The sequence below is a fragment of the Ammospiza caudacuta genome, chromosome 19 (assembly GCF_027887145.1).
Source record: "Ammospiza caudacuta isolate bAmmCau1 chromosome 19, bAmmCau1.pri, whole genome shotgun sequence".
Classification (NCBI taxonomy): Eukaryota; Metazoa; Chordata; class Aves; order Passeriformes; family Passerellidae; genus Ammospiza; species Ammospiza caudacuta.
The window spans coordinates 1916196-1939533 of NC_080611.1; the positions used below are offsets into that span (position 1 = coordinate 1916196).

The 23338-nt window shown below is 52.2% G+C and overlaps 1 protein-coding gene across 1 annotated transcript in view; it reads right to left on the reverse strand.

Annotated features, from left to right (window-relative positions):
• STX8 (syntaxin 8) overlaps nucleotides 1-23338 on the reverse strand; it is a 79853-nt gene that overhangs the window by 13007 nt on the left and 43508 nt on the right. Inside the window, exon 7 of the mRNA XM_058817211.1 lies at nucleotides 17092-17193. Within this exon, the coding sequence (XP_058673194.1) occupies nucleotides 17092-17193 (102 nt within the window). The remainder of the gene's footprint in view (nucleotides 1-17091; nucleotides 17194-23338) is intronic.

Genomic DNA, 23338 nt, shown 5'->3' on the forward strand with positions numbered 1-23338 from the left:
CACCTGGGAGAGTGACAGCAGCAGGGTGTCACCATGTCACTGTGTCACTGCTGTGTCACTGTGTCACTGTGTCACTGCTCTGGGAACAGTGTGGTGGGGACACCTGGGAGGGGTGTCAGCAGCAGGGTGTCACCGTGTCACTGCTGTATCACCCTGTCACTGTGTCACTGTGTCATTGTGTCACTGCTGTCACTCTGTCATTGCCATGTCACTGTATCACTGTGTCACCATGTCACAGCTCTGTGCCCCACCCCAGTAGGGATTTCTGCCCAGCAGCCCAAGGAGAGCCCTGGCAGAGCCTGCAGAGAGCAGCATGGGCTGGAACCTTCTCTGTGTCACTGTGTCACTGCTGTGTCACTGTATCACTGTGATACTGTGTCACCATGTCACTGCTGTGTCACCATGTCACTGTGTCACTGCGGTGTCACTGTATCACTGTGTCATTGTGTCACCATGTCACTGCTGTATCACTGTGTCCTGCTGTACCACTGTGTCACTGTGTCACTGCTGTGTCACTGTATCACTGTGTCACCATGTCACTGCTGTGTCACCATGTCACTGCTGTATCCCTGTGTCACTGTATCACAGTGTCACAGCTCTGCACCCCCAGGAGAGCCCTGGTGGAGCCTGCAGAGAGCAGCACGGGCTGGAACCTTCTCTGTGTCACTGTGTCACTGCTGTGTCACTGTATTACTGTGTCACTGTGTCACTATGTCACCATGTCACTGTGTCACTCTTGTGTCACTGTATCACTGTGTTACTGTGTCACCATGCCACTGTGTCACTGCTGTGTCACTGTATCACTGTGTTACTGTGTCACCATGTCACTGTGTCACTGCTGTGTCACTGTGTCACTGCTGTGTCACTCTATCACTGTGTCACTGTGTCATCATGTCACTGTGTCACTGCTGTGTCACTGTATCACTGTGTCACTGTGTCACCATGTCACTGTGTCACTGCTGTGTCACTGTATCACTGTGTCACTGTGTCACCATGTCACTGTGTCACTGCTGTGTCACTGTGTCACTGCTGTGTCGCTGTATCACTGTGTTACTGTGTCACCAATGTCACTGTGTCACTGTGTCACTGCTGTGTCGCTGTATCACTGTGTCACTGTGTCACCAATGTCACTGTGTCACCATGTCACTGCTGTATCACTGTGTCACAGTGTCACAGCTCTGCAGCCCCAGGAGAGCCCTGGCAGAGCCAGCAGAGAGCAGCACGGGCTGGAACCTTCTCTGTTGCCTCTGAAGTTGTTGTGTCCCATCCCTGGCAGTGCCCAGGGCCAGGCTGGGCAGGGGACAGTGGGAGGTGTCCCTGCATGGCAGGGGTGGCACTGGATGTCCCTCTTTTAAGGTCCTTCCCAACCCAACCCACTCTAGGATTCTATATTTTGCATCATATTTTCCTTTTGGAGACATTTCCCCTTTTCAGCTCCTTAAGGTTATTCCCAGATACTGTGGGGGCTGACAGAAAAGAAAGATAAATATATAAAATTAAGGGAAAAAAAAATCTGTGTAAGGATTGAAGCCTGTATCAAACAAACAACCAGCATGAAAATACTTGGAAGCCATTAGCTGCCTGATTTACTAATTTCTTTTTCTTTTTTCCTGGAGTCTAATCCTACGGTTAAACCTACAGAGCTTTTCCCCTCACACTTGCAGGGGGAGAAGAAACCCCCCAGCAGGGAGGCACACAAATCTCCCTGGACCATTTGTCTGAGTGCTGCTCTGCCCAGAGCCAGGATGCTCCAGCTGCTTTTGCAATAGCTCAGTTCTGATAGAATTACCAGCATTGTCCATTATTAATCATGTTGCCACTGCAGGTCCCTCTGGAGCGTTTGCTTAGCCCAGACTTTTCCAAACTCTTCCAGTTTCCTCTCCATTTATTAAAAGATGACCACAGTTAAAGCAAACCCCTGCTACTACAGAACAGCAGGGAAAATAAGGGGGGAGAGAGGCAAAATCACCTCTAGCCTTGGCTTTTCCTCCATTCCCAGAAGAACCTCCCCAAAGCACTGGGCTCAGTCTTTGTCTCCCTGGCTGTTTAAGGTAGCATTAGGATTTAAGGAACATTTCCCTGGATGTCACTGTTTGAGCTGGGATCATTGGAAGAAATTTGGTACTGGCACAAGCCCTCAGTGCCCACAATCCCTGAGCTCCTGACAGTGTTCCAGAGCCAGACTGCTCTGCTGGCCGGGGAACAAAGCCCTGGCACCCACAGGACTGAGCCCTGCTGAGGTGCAGGGTGTTTCAAACACTCCCCATGAACTAAGGGAATACACAATAAGGGGCAGCCCCTGGGCTGGCAGAGAAAGGGAAAGCTTAACCCAGCACAGTCCCCCACAGTGCCCGGCACGGGAACCGGGAGGGAGGCCAAAACTGCTGGCATGGACGGCACTGCTGGGCATGGAGGGCACTGCTGGCATGGACGGCACTGCTGGGCATGGAGGGCACTGCTGGGCATGAAGGGCAGTGATGGGCATGGAAGGCACTGCTGGGCACGAAGGGCACGGAGGGCAGTAATGGGCATGGAGAGCACTGCTGGGCATGGAGGGCACTGCTGGGCACTGATGGCCATGGAGGGCACTGCTGGGCACTGCTGGGCATGGAGGGCACTGCTGGGCATGGCTGGGCATGGAGGGCACTGCTGGGCATGGAGGGCACTGCTGGGCATGAAGAACAGGGCACTGCTGGGGTCCCTGAGCAATCCCTGGCACCCTGCCCTTCCCCAGGTCCCTGCCCTGAGGCTGGGAGCACCATGGATGTGGAACTGGCCTGAGCTGACCTCCAGCCCCTGCCCTGCTCCTGGGAGGCTCCATGTGTGCCACAGATCAGCCAGAGATGCAGGAGGGCTCTGCTCCTGCCAGTCTTCATTTCTTATCCCAAATCTGGAGGATGCCATGGATCACCCACAGCTTGGGGAGGGTTCTGCTCTTGCCAGTGCCCATTTCCCACCCCAGACCTGGCAGATGTCACAGATCAGCCACAGCTTTGGGAGGGTTCTGCTCCTGGCAGCTCTGCCATCCCCATTTCCCACCCCAAATCTGGAGGATGTCATGGATCAGCTATGGTTTCAGGAAGGTTCTGCTCCTGCCAGTGCCCATTTCCCACCCCAGAGCTGAGGATGGGCTCCCAAGGATGGGGATCTGCAGTGCACACAAAATGCTGCCTAGGAAAGCTTCCCACCGACTCCACGTGGGCTCTGACTGGGAAGATCCCAATTTATCCCCCAGATTTCATATTGTTTTTAGGACTCTGCTGTCTGCAAAGCAATAACTCCAACCAAGTGATACAATTCTGCTAAAATTACACTCCTAAGCCAGCCATGTCATTCTGAGTCACAGAACAAATATGCCTGTGCAATTGAAATAAAACCTGCACAATTCCTCCAGTGTTCAGCCTCTCTCTCTGCCTCTGCTCCCACCAAGGCAGCACAGGCTGGCCACGTATCACAGAGCCCATCTCCAAGCAGGAATTCCACTTACAGGGTCTGGCTTTGGGAGTAGGCAAATTAAAAACAGAGATGAAGGGATGCTTATCCTTTTATTTTTAGCACAATCAAGGTCTGGTGGGAGGGAATTCTAATAAAATTTTAAAGGGAACACTTCTAATGGAGCATCCTTAATTCTATAATGATGAGGTGGATGCAGTGATTAATTTCTGCTTACTAGCAGCTTTTTTTTTTTGTTATTTTGATATTGTTCACTGTGGTTTTCATGGCTTTGAGGGGAGGTTTGCAGCAGGACCAGCTGCCAAGAACATCTCCCAGTTAGCTGCTTTGGTCATCAGTCAGTAGCTGCCATTAACACAGCACTTTCTATCTGCAAATCCAATAATTCCAGAGCTACTAAACCTCATTTTCCCTCGAGATTAGTTTTGGTGGAGAAAAGCACCCTTTGGAAGGCAAACCAATTTTTTTTTTTTTAATTTAAGTATTTTAGGTATCAAAACACATGGTGCAGCCTGGACCTGGGCTGCCCATAAATGCTGCCAGTGAACATGGGAAAGCAGCAGCAGCTCCAGCTGCTCCAATCAACTCCCAGCACCTTCCCCGAGCCCAGACAATCCTGGGCTGCTTGTCATGCAAACAGCCTGGGAGCTGCATTCTCCATGGAGGGGTAAGTGACTGAGTTAAGCAGATTACTGGGGAAGGAGTCACACTCAGCAGCTTTATGAGACGATTAGACCCTGGGAAATTCACACCCCAAATCCCCGGGCCCTGATAGAGCACATTGATCATCAGCTCCAGGATCCAGCTCAGGCAGGAACCTCCCTGGCAGCATCCAGCATTCCCTTCCCAGTGAACTTCCACCAGCTCTGCCCCTGCCAGAGAGGGAGATTCTGATAAAATTGTACAGGGGGAGAGGCTGCAGCAGCGTTTGGCAAGGCAGCAGCTCGTGCTGAAACAACTCTTCTGATGTGACAGCTCTGGGCACCTGGGCTCTGAGACCCCTGTGGGGTCTGGCTGCCCCATGGCAGAGAGGTGATGCCCCTCTCTGCACTCACCATGGCTTGGCAGAGCACTGAGGCTGGCATTCCCCGCCTGCAATGCTGGCAGAGCTGGCACAGGGACTCAGGGTGGCATTCCCTGATGGCAGAGCTGGCACAGGGACTGAGGGCGGCATTCCCTGATGGCAGAGCTGGCACAGGGACTGAGGGTGGCATTCCCTGCCTGCAGAGCTGGCACAGGCACTGAGGGTGGCATTCCCTGCCTGCAGAGCTGGCACAATCCTGACTTTTTGCCAACTCATGGCACCGTGAGGAGCGACAGGTTCTGGGAGAGGCTGTTCCAGACAGGGCTCTGTGACACTTCATGGAACAAAGGACTCTGAGTTTAACAGGATTATTGTTGCACAGCACTATTGTTACACAGCACTATTACTGCACAGCACTATTGTTACACAGCACTATTGTTACACAGCACTATTACTGCACAGCACTATTGTTACACAGCACTATTACTGCACAGCACTATTACTGCACTGCACTATTGTTACACAGCACTATTATTGTTACACAGCACTATTATTGTTACACAGCACTATTGTTACACAGCACTATTGTTACACAGCACTATTACTGCACAGCACTATTACTGCACAGCACTATTGTTACACAGCACTATTACTGCACTGCACTATTATTGCACAGCACTATTTCTGCACTGCACTATTGTTAGACAGCACTATTATTGCACAGCACTATTATTACACAGCATTATTCAGCAGCCCCCATGATCTGAAGCATTACAATCCCCCCTTTTCTGGATCTATAGAAAGGAAAGGTGAAACCCCCTCACTTTAGAGAAGGTGAGTGTGCCAAGAGATCTTCCTCCTACCTGGGGTATTTTTATCAGAGATGTCTCTAAAAATACTTCTCAAAGAAAGTTCCTTATGCAAGAATTAGACAGCTCACGACTGCTGAAGTGCATCTAGCTCCATCCAAAGAGACTCCTCCAGTAGGGATGGCCTCACCCTGGTACCAAACGGACAAAGGGCACAAACCCCATGGGCAACCTGAGGAAGGGCTCATCTGCATGGTGGGACAGCTCTGAAGGGAAAGCACAAGGCTGAGTGCTCCTGCTGAGAGAGCTGAGGTTATTCAGCCTGGAGAAGGCTCCAGGGAGAGCTCAGAGCTCCTTCAGGGCACCCAGGACAAGGCCTGGAGGGGCAGGACACAGGGAATGGCCTCAAGCTGAAGGAGGGCAGGGTTAGATGGGAAATCAGGAACAAACTGTGCCCTGGCAGGGTGGGCAGGCTCTGGCACAGGGTGCCCAGAGCAGCTGTAGCTGCCCCTGGATCCCTGGCAGTGCCCAAGGCCAGGCTGGACACTGGGGCTGGGAGCACCTGGGACAGTAGGAGGTGTCCCTGGGACAGTGAGAGGTGTCCCTGCCATGGCAAGGGTGGCACTGAGTGGCTTTAAGGTCCTCTTTCCAATCCAAACCCTTCTGTGAGTCTCTGAAGACCCAAGAGCAGAAATCACACATTTCCTGCCTTCCTGATCCCCATTTCTTTCTTGACTAATGCTGAATGAAGGCATCAAAAGGAGATGGGCTGCCCCCCTCATCTGGGGGTCTCAGGTGAGCCAGCCCAAGCACAAGCAGGTGCTGAGCAGGGCCCAGCCAAAGCCAGGCTCAGCTCAAGCCAGGCTCTGTGTGCCTGTGCCAATCCAAGCAGGAAGCAGACTGGAACTTGTCTGCTGTCAATCCCCCTCAGTCACATCCCATAAACCCCTGGGTGCCCCCTACAGCCACCATTCCCTCCTGGGAGCTGCCACCTCAGCCTGCAGGCCATGTAACACCCCAATCCTGCCCAGCTCCAAGCCCCCTCTCCTTTCCCTGCACATTCAGCCTCTCCAGCCTCTCTCCTTCCCTTGCACTTTGAGCCTCTCCAGCCCCTCTCCTTCCCCTGCACTTTGAGCCTCTCCAGCCCCTCTCCTTCCCCTGCACTTCCAGGCTGTCCCTGGGACAGAAGGGAGGGAACAAAGGGGCTGCCTGTGTGTCAGGAGCCCTTGCAAGGGCTGTGTTTCACTCCACCCTGCTCTAAAGCAGGGCAGTGTCTGGAGAGCTCTTTAGGAGTTTTTGTCTCATTAACATTTCCATCAGGGATCAAAGAATATATTAAAAATATCTAAGTACAATTCCTGCTATGGAAAAGGAATATAGAAAAAACCTGCCCAGATTCCTTTTTCTGATCCCTGGCATCCCCATCCCATCCCATCCCATCCCATCCCATCCCATCCCATCCCATCCCATCCCATCCCCATTCCCATCCCCATCCCCATCCCACCCCATCCCATCCCATTATCCCATCCCATCCCATCCCCTTCCCCATCCCCATCCCCATCCCCATCCATCCCCATCTCCTTCCCCATCCCCATCCCCATCCATCCCCATCTCCTTCCCCATCCCCATCCCCTTCTCCATCCATCCCCATCCCCATCCCCATCCCCATCCCCATCCCCATCCCCATCCCCATCCCCATCCCCATCCCCATCCCCATCCCCATCCCCATCCCATCCCTGCCAGCCTCATTAGGGATGCCCAGCATCACCCTGCAGACAAAGCCACGGCAAACAAAGTGTGGGGAGCAGGGGGAAGGGGGAGAAGGGGATTTTTTCCCTTTTTCTGCAAAGAAAGGAGTGTGGAGGAATTCCTCATTCACTGATCTGCAGAATGCATTAATATCCCAAGTGTTGGCACAGCCCCCCGTGCTCGGGGACCAACAATGACTCCGAGTCTGGGATCCTCAAATAAACCCCCCCTGCTGTCATGGCCACCAGGACAGAGAATAACAGCAATATTAGCTGACCTTCAGCGTGTTGTTTCCCCAGACCTGACTGCTAGACCTCTGTTTGCCTGTTACTAGGATTTCTTGGCTGAAAAATGTGAGCATTTCCTAGACGATAAAGAGGCAGTTTATTAGGTAAATAAACCAGGCCCTGAGCAGCCTCTGCTGCCTGATAATGAGGAGGGAAGGAAAGGCCCAGACCTCCCTGCACCACCTAAAATAACCCCAATCAGGGCTCTCTGGCTACCACCACACGTAGATTTTTCAACAGACAGTTAATGAACAAGAGAAGGTCATTCCAGCCCAGCCAACTTGTGCTCAAAACCATTTGCTGAGAACACTATAGGCCATAAAAATCCCAGCAGGCACTGTCTGTATCCTATAAAACTGTCCCCCTGTGGAAGCAGCTAGCAGTTTAAAATAAGTGTATTCTTTCAGGTTCCTGACAAAAGGAAGATGTTTACAGAGGAGAGTCTGGGGACACCCTGCACCATCCCCTGCTCCCCTCAGCTCCAGGAGCCACAGTGACAATCACAATTAATTATCAGGCACACAACAACCCCGGGGTGAGGTGCAAGCCCACAGCACCTCCCTGAAAAGGCTGCTGCAAACTGTAGCCAAGTTTTCCCAGTTTTCCCAATGCACCTCGCAGATAAATGCAATAACCAGGCAGATTCAGAAAGCATGGCTTGCAAAATGAAGCTTCCACTGAAACAGAGCCAGTGGCACTGCTTTCCTTGCCAAAAGAGAGATGTTCTGGTGCAGGATTTTTGAATATTTAGGAGATAAGTATTACAGAGGAGCTACTGAGTGTCCCAATCCATCTGTGGTACAACACAACCTCAATGCAGCCATGCCCCACGAGCCACAGCTCCATACTCACAGAGCCCAGAGCCCCCCCAGAATGTCACACCAAGGCCACTGGCACAGGCTGAGCATCCTGCAGAGAAGTTCCTGAAGCAGGCAGGCTGCACATTCAGCCTAGAGCTGGTTCCTGCCACCAGCACCCAGCCGGGCTCACAGACAGCTGTGACATTCCAGGGTCACTGCTCTGCTTCCCCCAGCAAGGTCACTGCAAACAGCAGCTCCAGGATGGGACAGCAGCCTCAGTGTGAGCCCTGTCACCCTGTGTGACACCCAGCACCCCTCCCCTGTGTGTGACACTGAGCCAGGGGTGCAGAGCCCACCTGGAGCCTGGGCGAGCAGACAGGCAGCCCAGGTAACAGTGACGTTAAAGGGATCTGCCCCAGGCTGCACAAAAATCTTAATTTTCACCTTAAGTCAGGACATTTCCTGAAGCAACAGCAGAGCTGACCAATCCTCACAAGGGCAGGGCTTTCCTGCTGCTCTCCCCATGAGGACACCGCTCCTCAGCCCACTGGAACCACGGCAGGAGTCCCACTGCACTTCTGCAAAACAAGAAGTGTTTGAGATCCCAGCCCCTGTTGATTTATATCCCTGGGTTCTGCTGGGATCAGCATCCTCCACACATCTCACAGAGCCCTGAAGAGACAACACAACCACTTGTCCCCAGCAGCCTCATTTCCCCCTGACCACATCCTTCGTGCATTGTTGTGGCCCTGCAGTGCCCGGGGCTGGGCAAGCACAATTCCAGATGCTGCCCCTCGCTCTGTCCTGGGCTGGGCAAGCACAAAATTCCAGATGCTGCCCCTCTCCCTGCCCTGGCCAAGCACAAAATTCCAGATGCTGCCCCTCTCCCTGCCCTGGCCAAGCACAAAATTCCAGATGCTGGAACGCCCTGCCCGGGCACTGCATGCTCAGCCCAGCTCTGGCTCAGGGGATCCAGGGTAACACTCCCAAGGAAGGCTGCAAAAGGCTCAGCATTCAGGAGCCAAATATGAAGGCAGAATTTCAGTCTGCAGGAATCACTACAAACCTTTAACCCAGATGATTTCCCCCCTAATTTGGGTTTGAATGTGGCACGAAATCCCCGAGCCTGAGCACCGATGGATTTCAGCTCCAGATCAGGGAGAGCAATTATTTTGTCATTGAGCATATTAGGAAAGAAAAGGCAGAAGGAGGCAAGTTTGAGCCTCTTTGGTAATGTACAAATTAACACATTTCATCACTGTTTTCAGAAATATAAATTAATGATTTAATTCTGCAACACGTATCCTTGGAAACCGAGCTGTAAGCAGCCACGCTCGGATGTTTCACACAATTCCACTTTCTCAATATTGAAATCCAATTAATTGCTTGGCCTTTTGCAGTGATGGGCAGCTTGGGTGAGCAGGGTGCCCAGGGGCTTATTTAGCACCAGATTTGCAGGATCCCACTCCGTGGGCTGACAACAGCTGCTCTAAATCTCCTGCTAGGTATGAGCAGGCTCTGATGAAGTTCAGTCTGTTTGAACAGCTGCATATGCAAATGTAATTAAGAAGATCTCGATTGCCTTTTGCTCCCCCTCTCCCTGTCCCCTGATGGGGAGGGATGGCATTTCACTGCTCCAGGCTTCAGCCTCTGCCTGACTGACACCATCCAGGCCCAGAAATGCCACTCTGGGGTGTCCCTAAAGCCAGGAATGAAGGCAGGAGTGATGCACCCCTCACCTGAGCCCCAGCCAGGACAGGTACCCCCAAACCAGGGATCCCTCCAGAGCCAGAGGGGAACTGCAGCACCCACACTGCTGCCACCCACAAAATGTAGGGGAGAAACAGCTCTGAGCATCCCCAGCTCTGACCAACCTGGGCGGGATGGAGGCTCCAGAGCAAACCAAGGCAAACTAGAACAGGAAACCAAAATTAAAGAGGGTAGAAAACACTGGAAATGCACTGAGAGGAAATCAAATCACACAAGGCTAACCAGGTTAGCTGGTCAGATAGCGAATTCTGTAGACAAAGGAAGTGACAGAACCTACCCACACAGACTTCAGCAAAGTGATGCAGCCCCAGATGGGAAAGCCTGGAATGAAAACCTGGGGATTAGCAGAGCTGGAGGGGCAGGAAACTGGTGAGAGGGGAAGTGGTGTTGAAAGAAGGAGCAGAATGGATGGAGGTCACTGGCAGAGCTCCTCCAGAAGTGGTCAGCAGGCTGAGCTTATTAAATGTTTTTATTAATGACCTTGGCACGAGAAGTGAGTGTGCTAATGACATCTGCTGCTGACACAAAGCTGGAAAGCAGCAGCAGCACACAGGAAAGCTGGGACTGGATGGGGGAAAATGGGAAACTGTGAAGATGAATGGAGAAAGGGTGAAATTCCACGGGAGGGGAGAGGAAGCCACGCTCTGGGGATAAACAATGGTTTTTGCTGGGAGTTGGAAAGAAAATGAACTCAAGTGGAAAATGTTCAAGAGTGAGAAAGGCCCAAGCAAACAGCTCAAACCCAAAATGACTGAGGCATCACTGTGCTGGACTTGCAGTATGTCCAAGAGCCAGAGAAGAGCTGGAGCTGCTGGACAAGCCAGGTTACAGGGTTTACACAAACCCAGGGCTGTGAGCAGCCCCAGGGATGCTGCACTTGGTTCCTGTGCTTAAACATACAAAAGGTTTAAGTAAGAAGGCATATTAAAAAAAGACTTGGCAGAAACCAGATTAATTTAGGAGATGAAAATGTAAAGACACTTGTTCAGCCCTGCAAAACAAAGCTGGGAGGGCACACTGAGTGATCTCCTGGACACACACATTCAAGGGAAAAAAATGAAAAAGAGGAGAGAACTATTCAGGACAGCAGAACAAGGGCTGCACGTGGGCATCATGAAGTATCCCTGACAGGTCCAGGCTGGAAATAAGTTTATGACCATTTCAGCCTTGCAATAGGAGTAATGGGGGGGAAAAAACAACCTTGTTCTCAGAAACTGATCCTGAAGGGATCCTCTGACCCAGAAGGTCCCATCTTTTCCTGCTCAACACACACAGGGCTGACAGCACCAGGACATGCTGTGCTCCCACCTGGGACTCATAGAGCAAACCAAAACCACCTTTTTCACAAAAAACCCCCTTTTTGTGACTGCTTAGCTCCATCCTCTTTCATCAGCTGAATCCATTCCAACACCTCAGCACCAGCAAATATTTGAGATGTGAATACAGTGAGTGTGAGGAGGAGGAGGCAGAGCAAGGCCAGGAGCTGGCTGGAGGGCACAAGGGCACTGCAGGAATGGGCACCAGGCTGGGGACACTGCCACCAGGCTGGGACATTGCAGGAGTGGGCACCAGGCTGGAGATATTGCCACCAGGCTGGGGACACTGCCACCAGCACAGTCCCATCTCAGGAAAACATCTAAACTGCCAGGCCAAGAGATGTGATCCCACCAGAGGCTGGACAGGGGACTCAGAGCAGGGCAGTGTCAGGCAGCTCTGACAGGGAGGAGGAATACCAGAGTAACCTCTGCCAGAGTCAGATTGCAGGAAAGGCTGATTTCATGGCAGCTGAACCAGCTCCTCCTCCCCACTGAGCAAAAAACAAATGGATGGGGACTTGCTCATCTAAACACACAGGAAACGTCAGAGGAACAAACCTGAGCAGCTGCCATCGTAATTTATAAAACAAATTAAATCCATGGCAAAAATAAGCAAACTTAGAACAGAGAGATCACAGAACCTGGCAGGAAAAGGCCCCAGCCTGCATGAATCATTATTTTCTAGAGGAAACCTTATATAATCCAAGCTACCCTGTTTTAAAACAAACCAAACCTTCCAAAAACTCCCATTAAAGGGATTAGCAGAGCTCTGGTTTTCATTCAGGTGTTTTGGTAAGGTTAAAACAAGTCACCCACCTGGTGCAGATTAATCTGCTGTAGTTTCCACCCTGCCCTTGGCACCCCTGGGCAGGAAGGGGAGCAGAGCCCTCACCTGGGCTCAGGGAGGTGCTTGCATTGCATTGCCATCTGCTGGACCAGGGGAAACCAGGGACAGGGACAGACTGCTCCGTGCTCTGCAGGACACACTCCTGCCCGGTAGGGATCTGCTGTGCCTGCTCCTCACTCTCATTCATCTGAAGGCACAGAGGGATGCACAAGGAGAGCGAGGTCTGCTGCCCTCAGGCTGCTGGGAACGGGATGGACACAGACTCGCCCACCAGAATTAGAAGCTCCCTCTTTTCTTTTTCTGCTTGTTTTTACTCTGACAAACTCATGGTTTTCTGTGCTGCTTCCCCAGGAAACAAGAGCAGCAGGAGAACACCAGAGAGGGACTGGGGTGGGACCAGCAGTGCCCAGCTCCCCTCCCCAAAATCCATCCTTCAGCAGGACCTGAAGCATTTCTGACCCCACACATGGCACAGCTGAGGTGCAAGCACCTCTGCACGGGTCACATCTGCCAATAAAGCTTCCAGCTGGGGCCTGAGCACCCAAAATCCCCTTGGCTGCTCCAGACACAAACATTGAGGATGTTCTATCACAGCCAAAGCCTGGCTTAACCATCCTCTCTACTCATGGTCTTTAGGGAAATAACCAAACAAAAAATCCCACTGCAAAACTCAAGGATGGGGTAAAGTTACCCAAAAGCACCAAACCCATTTCCCCCAGCATCTCTGCATTAATTACACTTCAATTTATTTGCAAATTTTTAAATGCAGTTCTTAAGAGGACATTCCAAGGGTTAAAGTTTCTAATAAAACCATTTATTGAGAAATGGTTGGTGAGTGTTACTCTGCAGAAAGCCCTAAAGGTGCCCAGACTGGCAGAGACAGCACAAAGCAGCCCGGGAGCAGCAGTGGTGAGGCTGAGAAGGCAGGACTGTGCACACACAGCCATTCCTGGAGCAAAGCTGGTGCAGGCAGCCTGGCACTTGACTGATGGGCTGAGTGAACTCCCTGCTGAAAGCTCAATGCAAATTTCTGAAATCCAAGAATCTTATATGTCCCAGCACCCCTGCTAATGCCCAGCACTCACTGGGAAGGGAGAAAACAATGCCAGGCACTGTGCAAACATCTGCCTGCGGATGACTGATGATTTTCAACAATAATTTCATAAATGCAGAGGCTGGAGCCCATCCCGTGGTTATCCCTGCACTGCAATCCTGGGAGTGCCCAGTGCCACCAGTGTGGGGCTGCCTGAGGCCAATGGGACACAGCACAGCCTTCCCTGGGCACTATCAGCAGCTCAGGGACAGCCAGAAAAATGGCTCTGAAAATCAGCTGTGAATGGAACAACCCCCCCAGGATAGGCTGAGGGCTGTGCCAGGCTGGGAATGCCCAGGGCATAGCCCCAAGGGCAGCACTGGGCTCACCAGAGGGCACTGGGAGCAGCCGCACAGCTGGAAATGGGGTTTGCATCGGAGGCAGATGTTGAAATATTGATTAAAGCTGGGCTTCTCCAGCAATCCTTTGATTTTCTGAGGATACTGGCTGCTAACAAAGACACACCCATTAATGCATGACATTCCTGCTTGTAAAACAGGGATTATTCCATTATTGCAGCCAGGGAGCTCTGCTTGTGCCCACAGCCCCTGGCTCCAGCACAGGCACTCAGCAGCAGAATAAAAAGACATCATGATTTCAAAAAGGAGGGAAAAACACATTGCCAGCCACAGCTGGAGCAGAGGGGAGACTGGTCTGGGGGAGCAAGGACTGAGCACTCACCCTGCTTTAAATCCAAAGTAAGGCATCAAACCCAGAGAGTTACTGAACTTGATCAATTTAATTTGATCAAATGTAAATGATAAACAGGCACTCTGGCAGGTGCCAGTCTTCCTGCTGCTTGGCCTCATTCCAGGGGCAATCCCATGTACAGGGAGGGTATTTCTGATCCCAGTGTACCAGTTCATCCCAGTGCCAGGATAAGGGTGGCAGGGGATGGGAGCAATGCTGCTGAAGCCTGTGTGCCAGGATAAGGGTGGCAGGGGATGGGAGGATGCTGCTGAAGCCTGTGTGCCAGGATAAGGGTGGCAGGGGATGGGAGGATGCTGCTGAAGCCTGCGTGCTCAGCTCTGCTGCTCCACAGCTCAGGCCTGGGCAGGAGGAAGCAGCCAGCTGAGGCAATTTGGTGTTTGCTTATGCCCAAATTGTTATGCAAACACAGGAAGGCCTATGGGAGCAGAGGGAACAGGCACCAGAGGCTGCACTTCTCACCAAAGCCAAATGTTTTCCAACGTGCAAAGGGTGAGAGAGGTCACCCCCAAGGAATCCAGGCCAGGATCCTCCCAGCCTTCCTTCTCCCATCCTCCTCCTCCTCTGAAATTCCCCAGGCAGCCAGGACGGGCTTCCTGAGTTAAAGACACAGCCCCATCATCATGCAACATGTCTGGGGCTGCACTTGCAGGAATGGAAATGGGGAATGAGGAACCTAAAAATGGGGAGAAATCCCCCCTGGACCCCCTGGGACTGACCCCCTGCCCACCCCCATCCCAAGCTGGGCTGCCCTGGACTCGTGAGGAACACGAGGCCACAGGAATTAAGGGGAGACTCCAAAGGCACATAGGGCTACTCAGCATCATTCAAGTGCACTCAGCTTTAAATTAAATCCATCTTGCATCAACATCCAGGATCTAAAATAAAAGAGTCAGTCATGAACTCTGCAGTCACGCCTCTAATTCCAGCTGCAGTTGGTACGGGAGAACTCAGAGACAAATGACTCTGACAAGTCAACTTTAACCCCCAGAAGAAGCCACAGGTTTCCATCAGTCTCCATCAACCATGCTTTCAGAACCTTATCACAGATGGAGAGCCAAATAAATCCCTGGAGTTGTCAGTGCTGCAAAGATGCTTCACTGCCAGGGAAGAGCTGGGGAGCTGTGCAGGCAGAGCCTCACTGCACAGAGGGAAATCTCCCTGCCACCAGCCACAGCCAGGCTGGGACCACGTCAGCCCTTGGATTCCTCTTTAGTGAGCTACATAGGCCCAATTTCAGCAACTTCTGACTGACAGTCAAAATTCTGTAGAGCATTGTGAGTCTTCTGGTACGGTAAAATCCAGGGAGACCAGAACCAGAAATGCTGATCCAGACCTGAACTGTGACCACCTCCCCAGGGATGTCATCCCCCAGTCAGTCACTCTCCCCACACAAAGACACTTTCTCCACCATCCACAGCATCCTCTCCTGGTCAGAGCTCCAGCCCTCAGCCCTTCATCCAAGCCTGCCTGTGGATACCCCTGTCCTTGGCTGCCTGCAGAGCAAGGCCAGTTTAGTTTAGCAGCTTGCACATCACTGCCGGGTCACCAGGAAGGATTTCATGCCTGGCAGGCTCTGAGTGCTGCTGGGTTAGGAGCTCATTCCTCCAGGACACCCCAGGAACACCCCTGCAGCCCCGCTCCCTGCTGTGCCAGCTTTGTGAGAGCTGGTAGCAAGTTTGTGTAAAGCTAATTAACATGCACTGCTCTAATTTCAAACCATTTCTTACAATCAGGACATTGTGCAAGGCTGGAGTCAAATGGCTGAAGGGAATTAACTGCACCAGCACTTCAGCCCAGCCAGTCAGAGCTGCTGAGATGTGTGGAGTGCTGGGGTTTGTGCCTCAGGGGGAGCATTGCACAGCAATTAGCAACAGTTAATAATTGCACATCCTCAGTGAAAAACTGCCCTGGTGATGTCTCAGGTTTAGCTTTTGTATTTTTCACATTCTGTGCTGGCTAGGTGGGCAGTTCTGAGCTTCATAGTAAGGGATGGTGAGCTCTGTGCACAGAGCAGGGAGACAAAACAATTCCTGCTCCAGCTGGGCACCAAGGACAAATGATCCAAATCTCAGCCCAGGAGCACAAACACCGTGGGCTGGAGAGAGAAAAACAAGCAGGGTGGGACTGCAGGGGCTAAAGCTGGAATGGGACAATGAACTGCAAGGTGCAAATGGAGCAGAACTGATCCAAGGGAGAGACCCCGGGAGTGCTCGTGCATTTTGGGACCATTTTGGTTCATTTTGGGTTCATTTTGGGACCATTTTGGTTCATCTTGGGTGCAGCCCTGGCTGGGCTCTTGTGCTGCCCAAGGTACATCCATTGAGGAGATCCTTTGAATAAAGCCCTGCTTTATTCTGTAACTCTGTCCAGCCTCTGCTCCAGCTCAGCCCCCAGGGCAGCCCTGGGTGGGTGTTTGTTCTGCACCCCTGGGTGTGTGAGCAGCACCCCTGGGTGTGTGTTTGCCCTGCAGCCCTGGGTGTTTGTGCTGCACCCCTGAGTGTGTGCTCTGCACCCCTGAGTGTGTGCTCTGCACCCCTGGGTGTGTGCCCTGCACCCAATGGTGTGTGCCCTGCACCCCTGGGTGTTTGTCCGGCACCCCTGGGTGTGTGCCCTGCACCCCTGGGTGTATGCCCTGCACCCAATGGTGTGTGCCCTGCACCCCTGGGTGTGTGCCCTGCACCCCTGGGTGTATGCCCTGCACCCCTGGGTGTGTGCCCTGCACCGCTGGGTGTATGCCCTGCACCCAATGGTGTGTGCCCTGCACCGCTGGGTGTGTGCCCTGCACCGCTGGGTGTGTGCCCTGCACCGCTGGGTGTTTGTCCTGCACCCCATGGTGTGTGCTCTGCACCCCTGGGTGTTTGTCCTGCACCCCTGGCTGTGTGCCCTGCACCCCTGGGTGTTTCCCTGCACCCCTGGGTGTGTGCCCTGCACCCCATGGTGTGTGCCCTGCACCCCCGGGTGTTTCCCTGCACCCCTGGGTGTGTGCCCTGCACCGCTGGGTGTGTGCCCTGCACCGCTGGGTGTTTGTCCTGCACCCCATGGTGTGTGCCCTGCACCCCATGGTGTTTCCCTGCACACCATGGTGTGTGCCCTGCACCCCATGGTGTGTGCTCTGCACCGCTGGGTGTGTGCCCTGCACCGCTGGGTGTGTGCCCTGCACCCCATGGTGTGTGCCCTGCACCGCTGGGTGTGTGCTCTGCACCCCCGGGTGTTTCCCTGCACCCTCTCCTACCACAGGACGTGGATTTCCTCTCCACTGCCTGCACGTGCCGTGTCTGGCTGCGCAGCCGCCCGTCCGTGCTCTCCACTAGGCTCGTCAGGTCATCGATGATCTCTGGGGAGAGAGGAACAGGAACATCAAACCTGAGCCCACAGCAGCCCTGCCCAGCCTCCCTCCTGCTGGAAGCCCCAGAATGGAACCAGCTGCATCCCCCAGAGGGACACACCAGGGTTCCCATCACTGAAAGGTCCAAATCCTGGGAGGTACCACACCAGAGACTGCAGATTCAGTGCAGTGCTCCACTGCTAGAGTGAGGAGAAAGCACAAGCCTGAAGTGGAGGAAAAAATACAGCCTGAAACAGCAGCATCAGTCTAGGAGGTCAGGGAGGACAGGATGGTGGCAGCCACAAAGCTGATGTGAGCCAAAGTGAGGGAATTAATGCCTGTGCTATAGGAAATCTGGAATTTCAGTCCCTGGAACAGCATCTCAGCACTTGGTCACGACATCCTCACTAGACCACATCCACCACCTTCATAAAGGCTTCTGGGAGCACCCAGTGCAGCCCTGATCACGCCACCACTGAGGTCACAAATGCTGCCCTGGTTCCCTCCTGGAGCTGTGGGTCTGGCAGCTCTCCCTGCAGCCCAGAAGGTCCTCTGGGAAAAGGAAAGCAGGCAAAGTTTCCCCTCCATTAAATTTTAAGAGAGGAGAAAGGAAAACTTGCAGCCAAGCCACCCTCAACCTCCTGTAAGTGATGGCTTTAATTTTGTCATGGAAAGCAGAGCTGGTACAAGGCTTTCCCTGGGAGTGGCTGATGGGATGGCTCAACATGAAAAGCCACATTCAGGCAGGAAATTTCCCTCTCAGTGCCTGTTATGCTCTGATTGCCCTGGAACACACAGCCAGTGCTCCTGGTGCCTGCACACACCAGCTCTGGTGTGCCCTCAGTCCTGCAGGTAGGAGAGGCTTCCTGTGTGCCTGACAGATAAGGGAGGACAGCAGCCAAGCCCTGAGTGCTGTGCACAGCCACTTCAGCACCCTGCCACTATTGATGCTGGTCTCTGTAAGCCCTGCCTGCCTTTGAGCCAGGCCTGGGGACAGTGGCTGTGCCCTTGTACCCCAGCAGGTCCTGGCACTGCAGCCCTGCCCTGAGGGAACCAACCAGAGCAGAAGTCAGAGCACACAGCAGACAAACTGATATCCTGCCCAAAATGGCTCAAACCCTGCATGGGTGATGGCAGAGGGTTAAAGAAGATTTAAATAATACAATCCATCAGGACATAGCCTTTATTATTAAGCCTTTACTGGTTTGACTGTGTTCCTTCAAACAGAAGATTTCCCAGCTGTCTCCACAAGGGAAAAGGGATGACAGTGAAGAAACAGGGAAGACAGGGCGTTCCTTGTATTTCCCAAAGTTCCCTGTGACACAGGGAGCCCCTGTCCTTACAAGAGCAGTGCCAGGGTGTGACAATAGTTCTTACAGCTTCCCTGCTGTCACCCCCGTGACTGGGAATGGTTTTCTGTATCATTGACCTTCCCAGAGCAGATCACAGAAACTCCTGAGCTGGGAGGGACCCTCAGGATCACCCAGCCCAGACCCCCCAACAATCCCACCCTGCCCAAAGGCTCCTGGCGCTCTGGCAGCCTCAGGGCTGTGCCCATTCCCTGGGGAGCCTGGGCAGTGCCAGCACCCTCTGGGGAGGAACCTTCCCCTAAATCCATCCCAAACCTCTCCTGACACAGCTCCAGCTGTTCCCTCAGGTCCCAGATGTTCATTATGGAGGGTGTTTATGTTCTCAGTCTTATCAAGGAACAAGCACTGTATCACACACAGATAAAACCAGGCTGATTGTACACAGAGATAGCAAAAGCCACATAAAATTATCAAAGTTCTGCAGCACAAAGGAAATGTCCAAGGCACACGGAGCACGGAGGTTTTGCTCTCCCAGAGAGCTGAGACATTTGAGCAGCATCCTTGCAGTGCATGATTCCATCTTCTCCACCAACACTCTGTCATCTCCAGTGAGTCCCCATGTAAAATGATATCAGTATCTAAAAAACCCTGGGCTTTGAGAACACACAGCTCTCTTAAAGCCTGAGCTCCTGATTCCTGTCCTGCAGCCCAAACCATCCCTGAATCCCCAGGAAGGAGGGCAGGGGGCAAACATCAACCATTCCCCTGTTTTACCAAATATCAACCACTCCCCTGTGTTTTACCAAATATCAACCACCCCCTGTGTTTTACCAAATATCAACCACTCCGTGTTTTACCCTCTGCATCTGACCATGCACCCCACCAACACTGCTCTATGCCAAACACAAACTCTCCTTATTTCTAAAGTTGTTTGCAATATTGAAAATCACTGCTCATCACTATTATGGCACTCAGTATTGTCCATCCTACACCAGCACACGTTTTCCCAAGCGATGGGAGGCATTTTGTTTGAGCTACAAGGTTTGCTCAGTTTGCAATTCAGATATTCACTCTCCTCCCCCTTCCACCCAACTTTCCCAGGTCTGACATCTGCAAAGCCAACAACATTTTGGGGAAACTTTATCTGTCCTGCGTGATTCAGCACACAGGAAGAGCAGGACAATGCTGCTTGCAAGGGCAGGACTGCTCATGTTTGCCTCTCCACCAAAAAAGTGCTGCAAGTTCCCATCGTTGTCAAGGACAAAGTGATAAGCATGCTTGGGAAACTGGAGACTTTCCTCTGCCAGCATGGACCAGACCCTCCTTGAAAAACATCCTGGTGAACAAGCTGTAGCTAAATGAGAACAAATGTGAGCAGAGAAATTTTCTGTCATCATTTCAAAGCCCAAGGCACTGCAATTGGGATTCTGTGGGGAGCCTCTCCTTTCCCATCCCCCTGCCAGGACCCATTGCTGAACCAAAGGGCTGCCCTGCACATCCGGGAAGAAGCATTTCTCCAGATATATATATATATATAAAAAACATGATAGATAGATAGATAGATAGATAGATAGATAGATAGATAGATAGATAGATAGATAGATGATAGATAGATAGATATAGATAGATAGATAGAAACATGTTTTGTGACACAGTCATCTTCCAGGGGAGCAGGGCACTTCACCCACAGCTCAATAAACACCCAGCCCTTTGATGTCTCAGCTGGGACAGGGAGAATTCTGGAGGGCTCATGGCAGCACCTGGAGGTCTGAGCAGCTGGAACAGGGAGGAAGCACAAGGAGGTTCAGACCCCACTCCCAGCTGAACCAGAAGTTCAGCCCAGCAGGTTCCTCTGAAGAGAAACATCCACCCATCCATCCACTCATCCATCCATCCATCCATCCATCCATCCATCCATCCATCCATCCATCCCCTGCACCCACAGATCCCCCGTTGTGGTGACACCCAAGCACAGGGCAGTGCCCAACCTCCCTGTAAATTCAATATTTCTCCCCACTCCAAAGGAAATCCGTGTTGGATAAGGCAGAGTTGAAAATTAGCCCTGGATTTCTAAGGTGGGCACCAAGGAATCCACAGCTAAGGAATTTCTCAGAGCACTGACCCTCCTCAGGTTCCTTTCCTGAAGCACCTGCAGCCCCCCCTGCCCTTCACGCTGGCAATTCCACATTCTATCACCTCCCATTCAGCTGGCCATGCAAGGAACAGGCTCAAAAAGGATGGAGAGAGAGCTGGCAGAGGGAGAGAGCAGACGGGGAAGGCAGGCTGGCTGCTGGTGACCTTCCAAAGGACACTCCTGTAACACAGCCCTGCAACCTCAACCCAGCCAGGAGCACTTCTCAGCCAGGGTTCCTTTCAGGGAAGCAGGAGATCAAACCCAGAGCCCAAGCCCAGCACTAAACTCAGAATCACTTCAGCACAGCCCAAGTGGGAGAGGTTTGGAGGTCAGAGCTGGAGGTGAGCTGGGCCAGGAGCTGCTCCATCAGCCCAAACCCACTGTCCCAGCTGTCCCCATCCCTGGCCCTGTGCTGCAGTGCCCAAAGCCCACTGTCACAGCTGTCCCCATCCCTGCACGTGTCCCGAGGTTTTTTACTTTTTTGAATCCCTCTCCTTAACTCAGGAATTCCTTGCGAAGGGTGACCATCTCCTCCCATGAAGTGGAACAGGTTTTAGAGTTCTGCACACATGACTTTACACTAACAGATAATTTTTTTGCCCGCTTGTTTTCTTTAAAATGCATTAAAAGTCACATTTGGGTTTGACAACTCCGTCTGTGACCTGCACCCTTTCTGTCTGTGAGTGAGAAACTCAAAAGCCAAGCACAGGTGGCGACATGAAATTCAGCACTGGAAGAGAGAAGCAGACCTGGGGTTTGATCAGTTCTCAGAGCAGTGCTGCTGCTGACCAGACACTTCCTTAGAATGGTTGGGATTTTCCATGTATTGAAATTTATGGATCACTCAATGGCATTTATTGGTGAGTAATGCACCTCCAGGCCTGCCCCACTGAGTCATGGAGACTCCAGGCAGCCTTAGGAAAACACAGAGAGCTGAAATCCCAACACAAACCCAATTACAGTGAGACTGGAATCCAGAGGAGAGGCCAGGCAGGCTCTCCCTCCCTCCCTCCCTCCCTCCCTCCCTCCCTCAGGTCTCTGGTGCCTCAGGAGAAGAGCTGGATACCAAAGAAATGAATCACAGAGGGAATGCCAATCCCTATATGTCCAAACCTCATAATTGCATGGCAATAAGAAAGCAAAGCATTGTTCCAAGTGCCAGGGCTATGAAATGAAGATTGCAACTGATGTAAGCACATCAGAAACCTGAACAACCTCAGCACCGTGTGCCAGCTGCAATGTCAAGGCAGAGTGAAAAGAGGGAAAATGTAGTAAAAAACACAAAGCCAGGAATCCTAATTTGTCTCCTGGCTGCAGCCATGGCAGGTTTTTGCAGCCTTTCTGAGGTGTGCAGCTGCCTGTGCCAAAGGCAACACAGGAGTGCCCTTCCGGGCTTCTCCTCCTTCAGCTGCACCCAAATCCCCTGTGCTCCTTCAGGGCTGGGACACCACACTGCCTGCTCTGATGGGCTCTGCATTTCACACAAACACCACAGGAGTGCCCTGCTGGGCTTCTCCTCCTTCAGCTGCACCCCAAATCCGCTGGTGCTCCTTCAGGGCTGGGACACCACACTGCCTGCTCTGATGGGCTCTGCATTTCATGCAAACACCAAGATTCCTCCCTGCACCATCCCAAATTTAACTGAGGACATTTAATCTCCACTTTGGCAGAACTTCCTGCAAGCATTGAAATCCCCAAAACCACAAACTTCTCCAAGGGGTCACACCAAATTGCTCCTCTGTATTCCAGCTGTCTCACTCTTTACCTCTTTCAATTAACAGGGATCCTACAGGAATATTCCTGTTACAATTTCTGCCAGGAATTTTGTAATTCCTGCAGGAATATTCCTGTTACAAAGGGGAACACAGCAGAGGGGATCTCACCTGCAGAGCCTCCCCTGCAGCTCCTCGGGCTCCAGGTGGCACCAGGCCATGTCCCACCTTCCCTGTCCCTACCCTGCTGGGCTGGGCTGGCAGAGGGGCTCTGTCACTGACATATTTTATGAAAAATCCTTTTGCCAGGATTTTTTTTTCTCCTGAGGAGCTGAGAGGCCTCAGAAACAAAATGTAAACAATGATTATCTGCTGCTGTGGAATGCAACAGGTGCATCTGGGATTGGTCTCACGGCCAATCATAGTCCAGCTGTGTTGGGACTCTGGTCAGTCACAAGATTTTATTATTCATTCCATTCCTTGCTAGCCTTCTGATGAAATCCTTTCTTCTACTCTTTAGTGTAGGAATAGAGTAAAGTAGAGTAGAGTAGAGTAGAGTAGAGTGGAATAGAATAGAATAGAATAGAATAGAATAGAATAGAATAGAATAGAATAGAATAGACCCAGCTCAGAACCAGGAGCAGCCCACAACTTCCCCAACAAAGCCCTCAGGGCTAACACCTGCCAACACTAGAGGAACCTGTTCATTCTGCCACAGAGAACCCTGCCACCTGCTCCAAGGGCACCTCTGGGCGCTCTGGTCCCACCCCACCTTCCCCTCCACGCTGCATTCACTCATCCTAAAATATCTGAGTGTATCTGGGTCACACTTTGACACCCCAGGGCAGCCCAGGACACTCCATCCTCCCCAAAGCAGGTCCAGGAGCAGCAGATGGTGCCTGGGGAATGCCTGGAGGTGACACAGAGCCATCCAAGGCTGTCAGCTGGGGAAGCCTCAGTGGCTCATCCAGAGCATCTCTGGGAAAACAAACACTGCT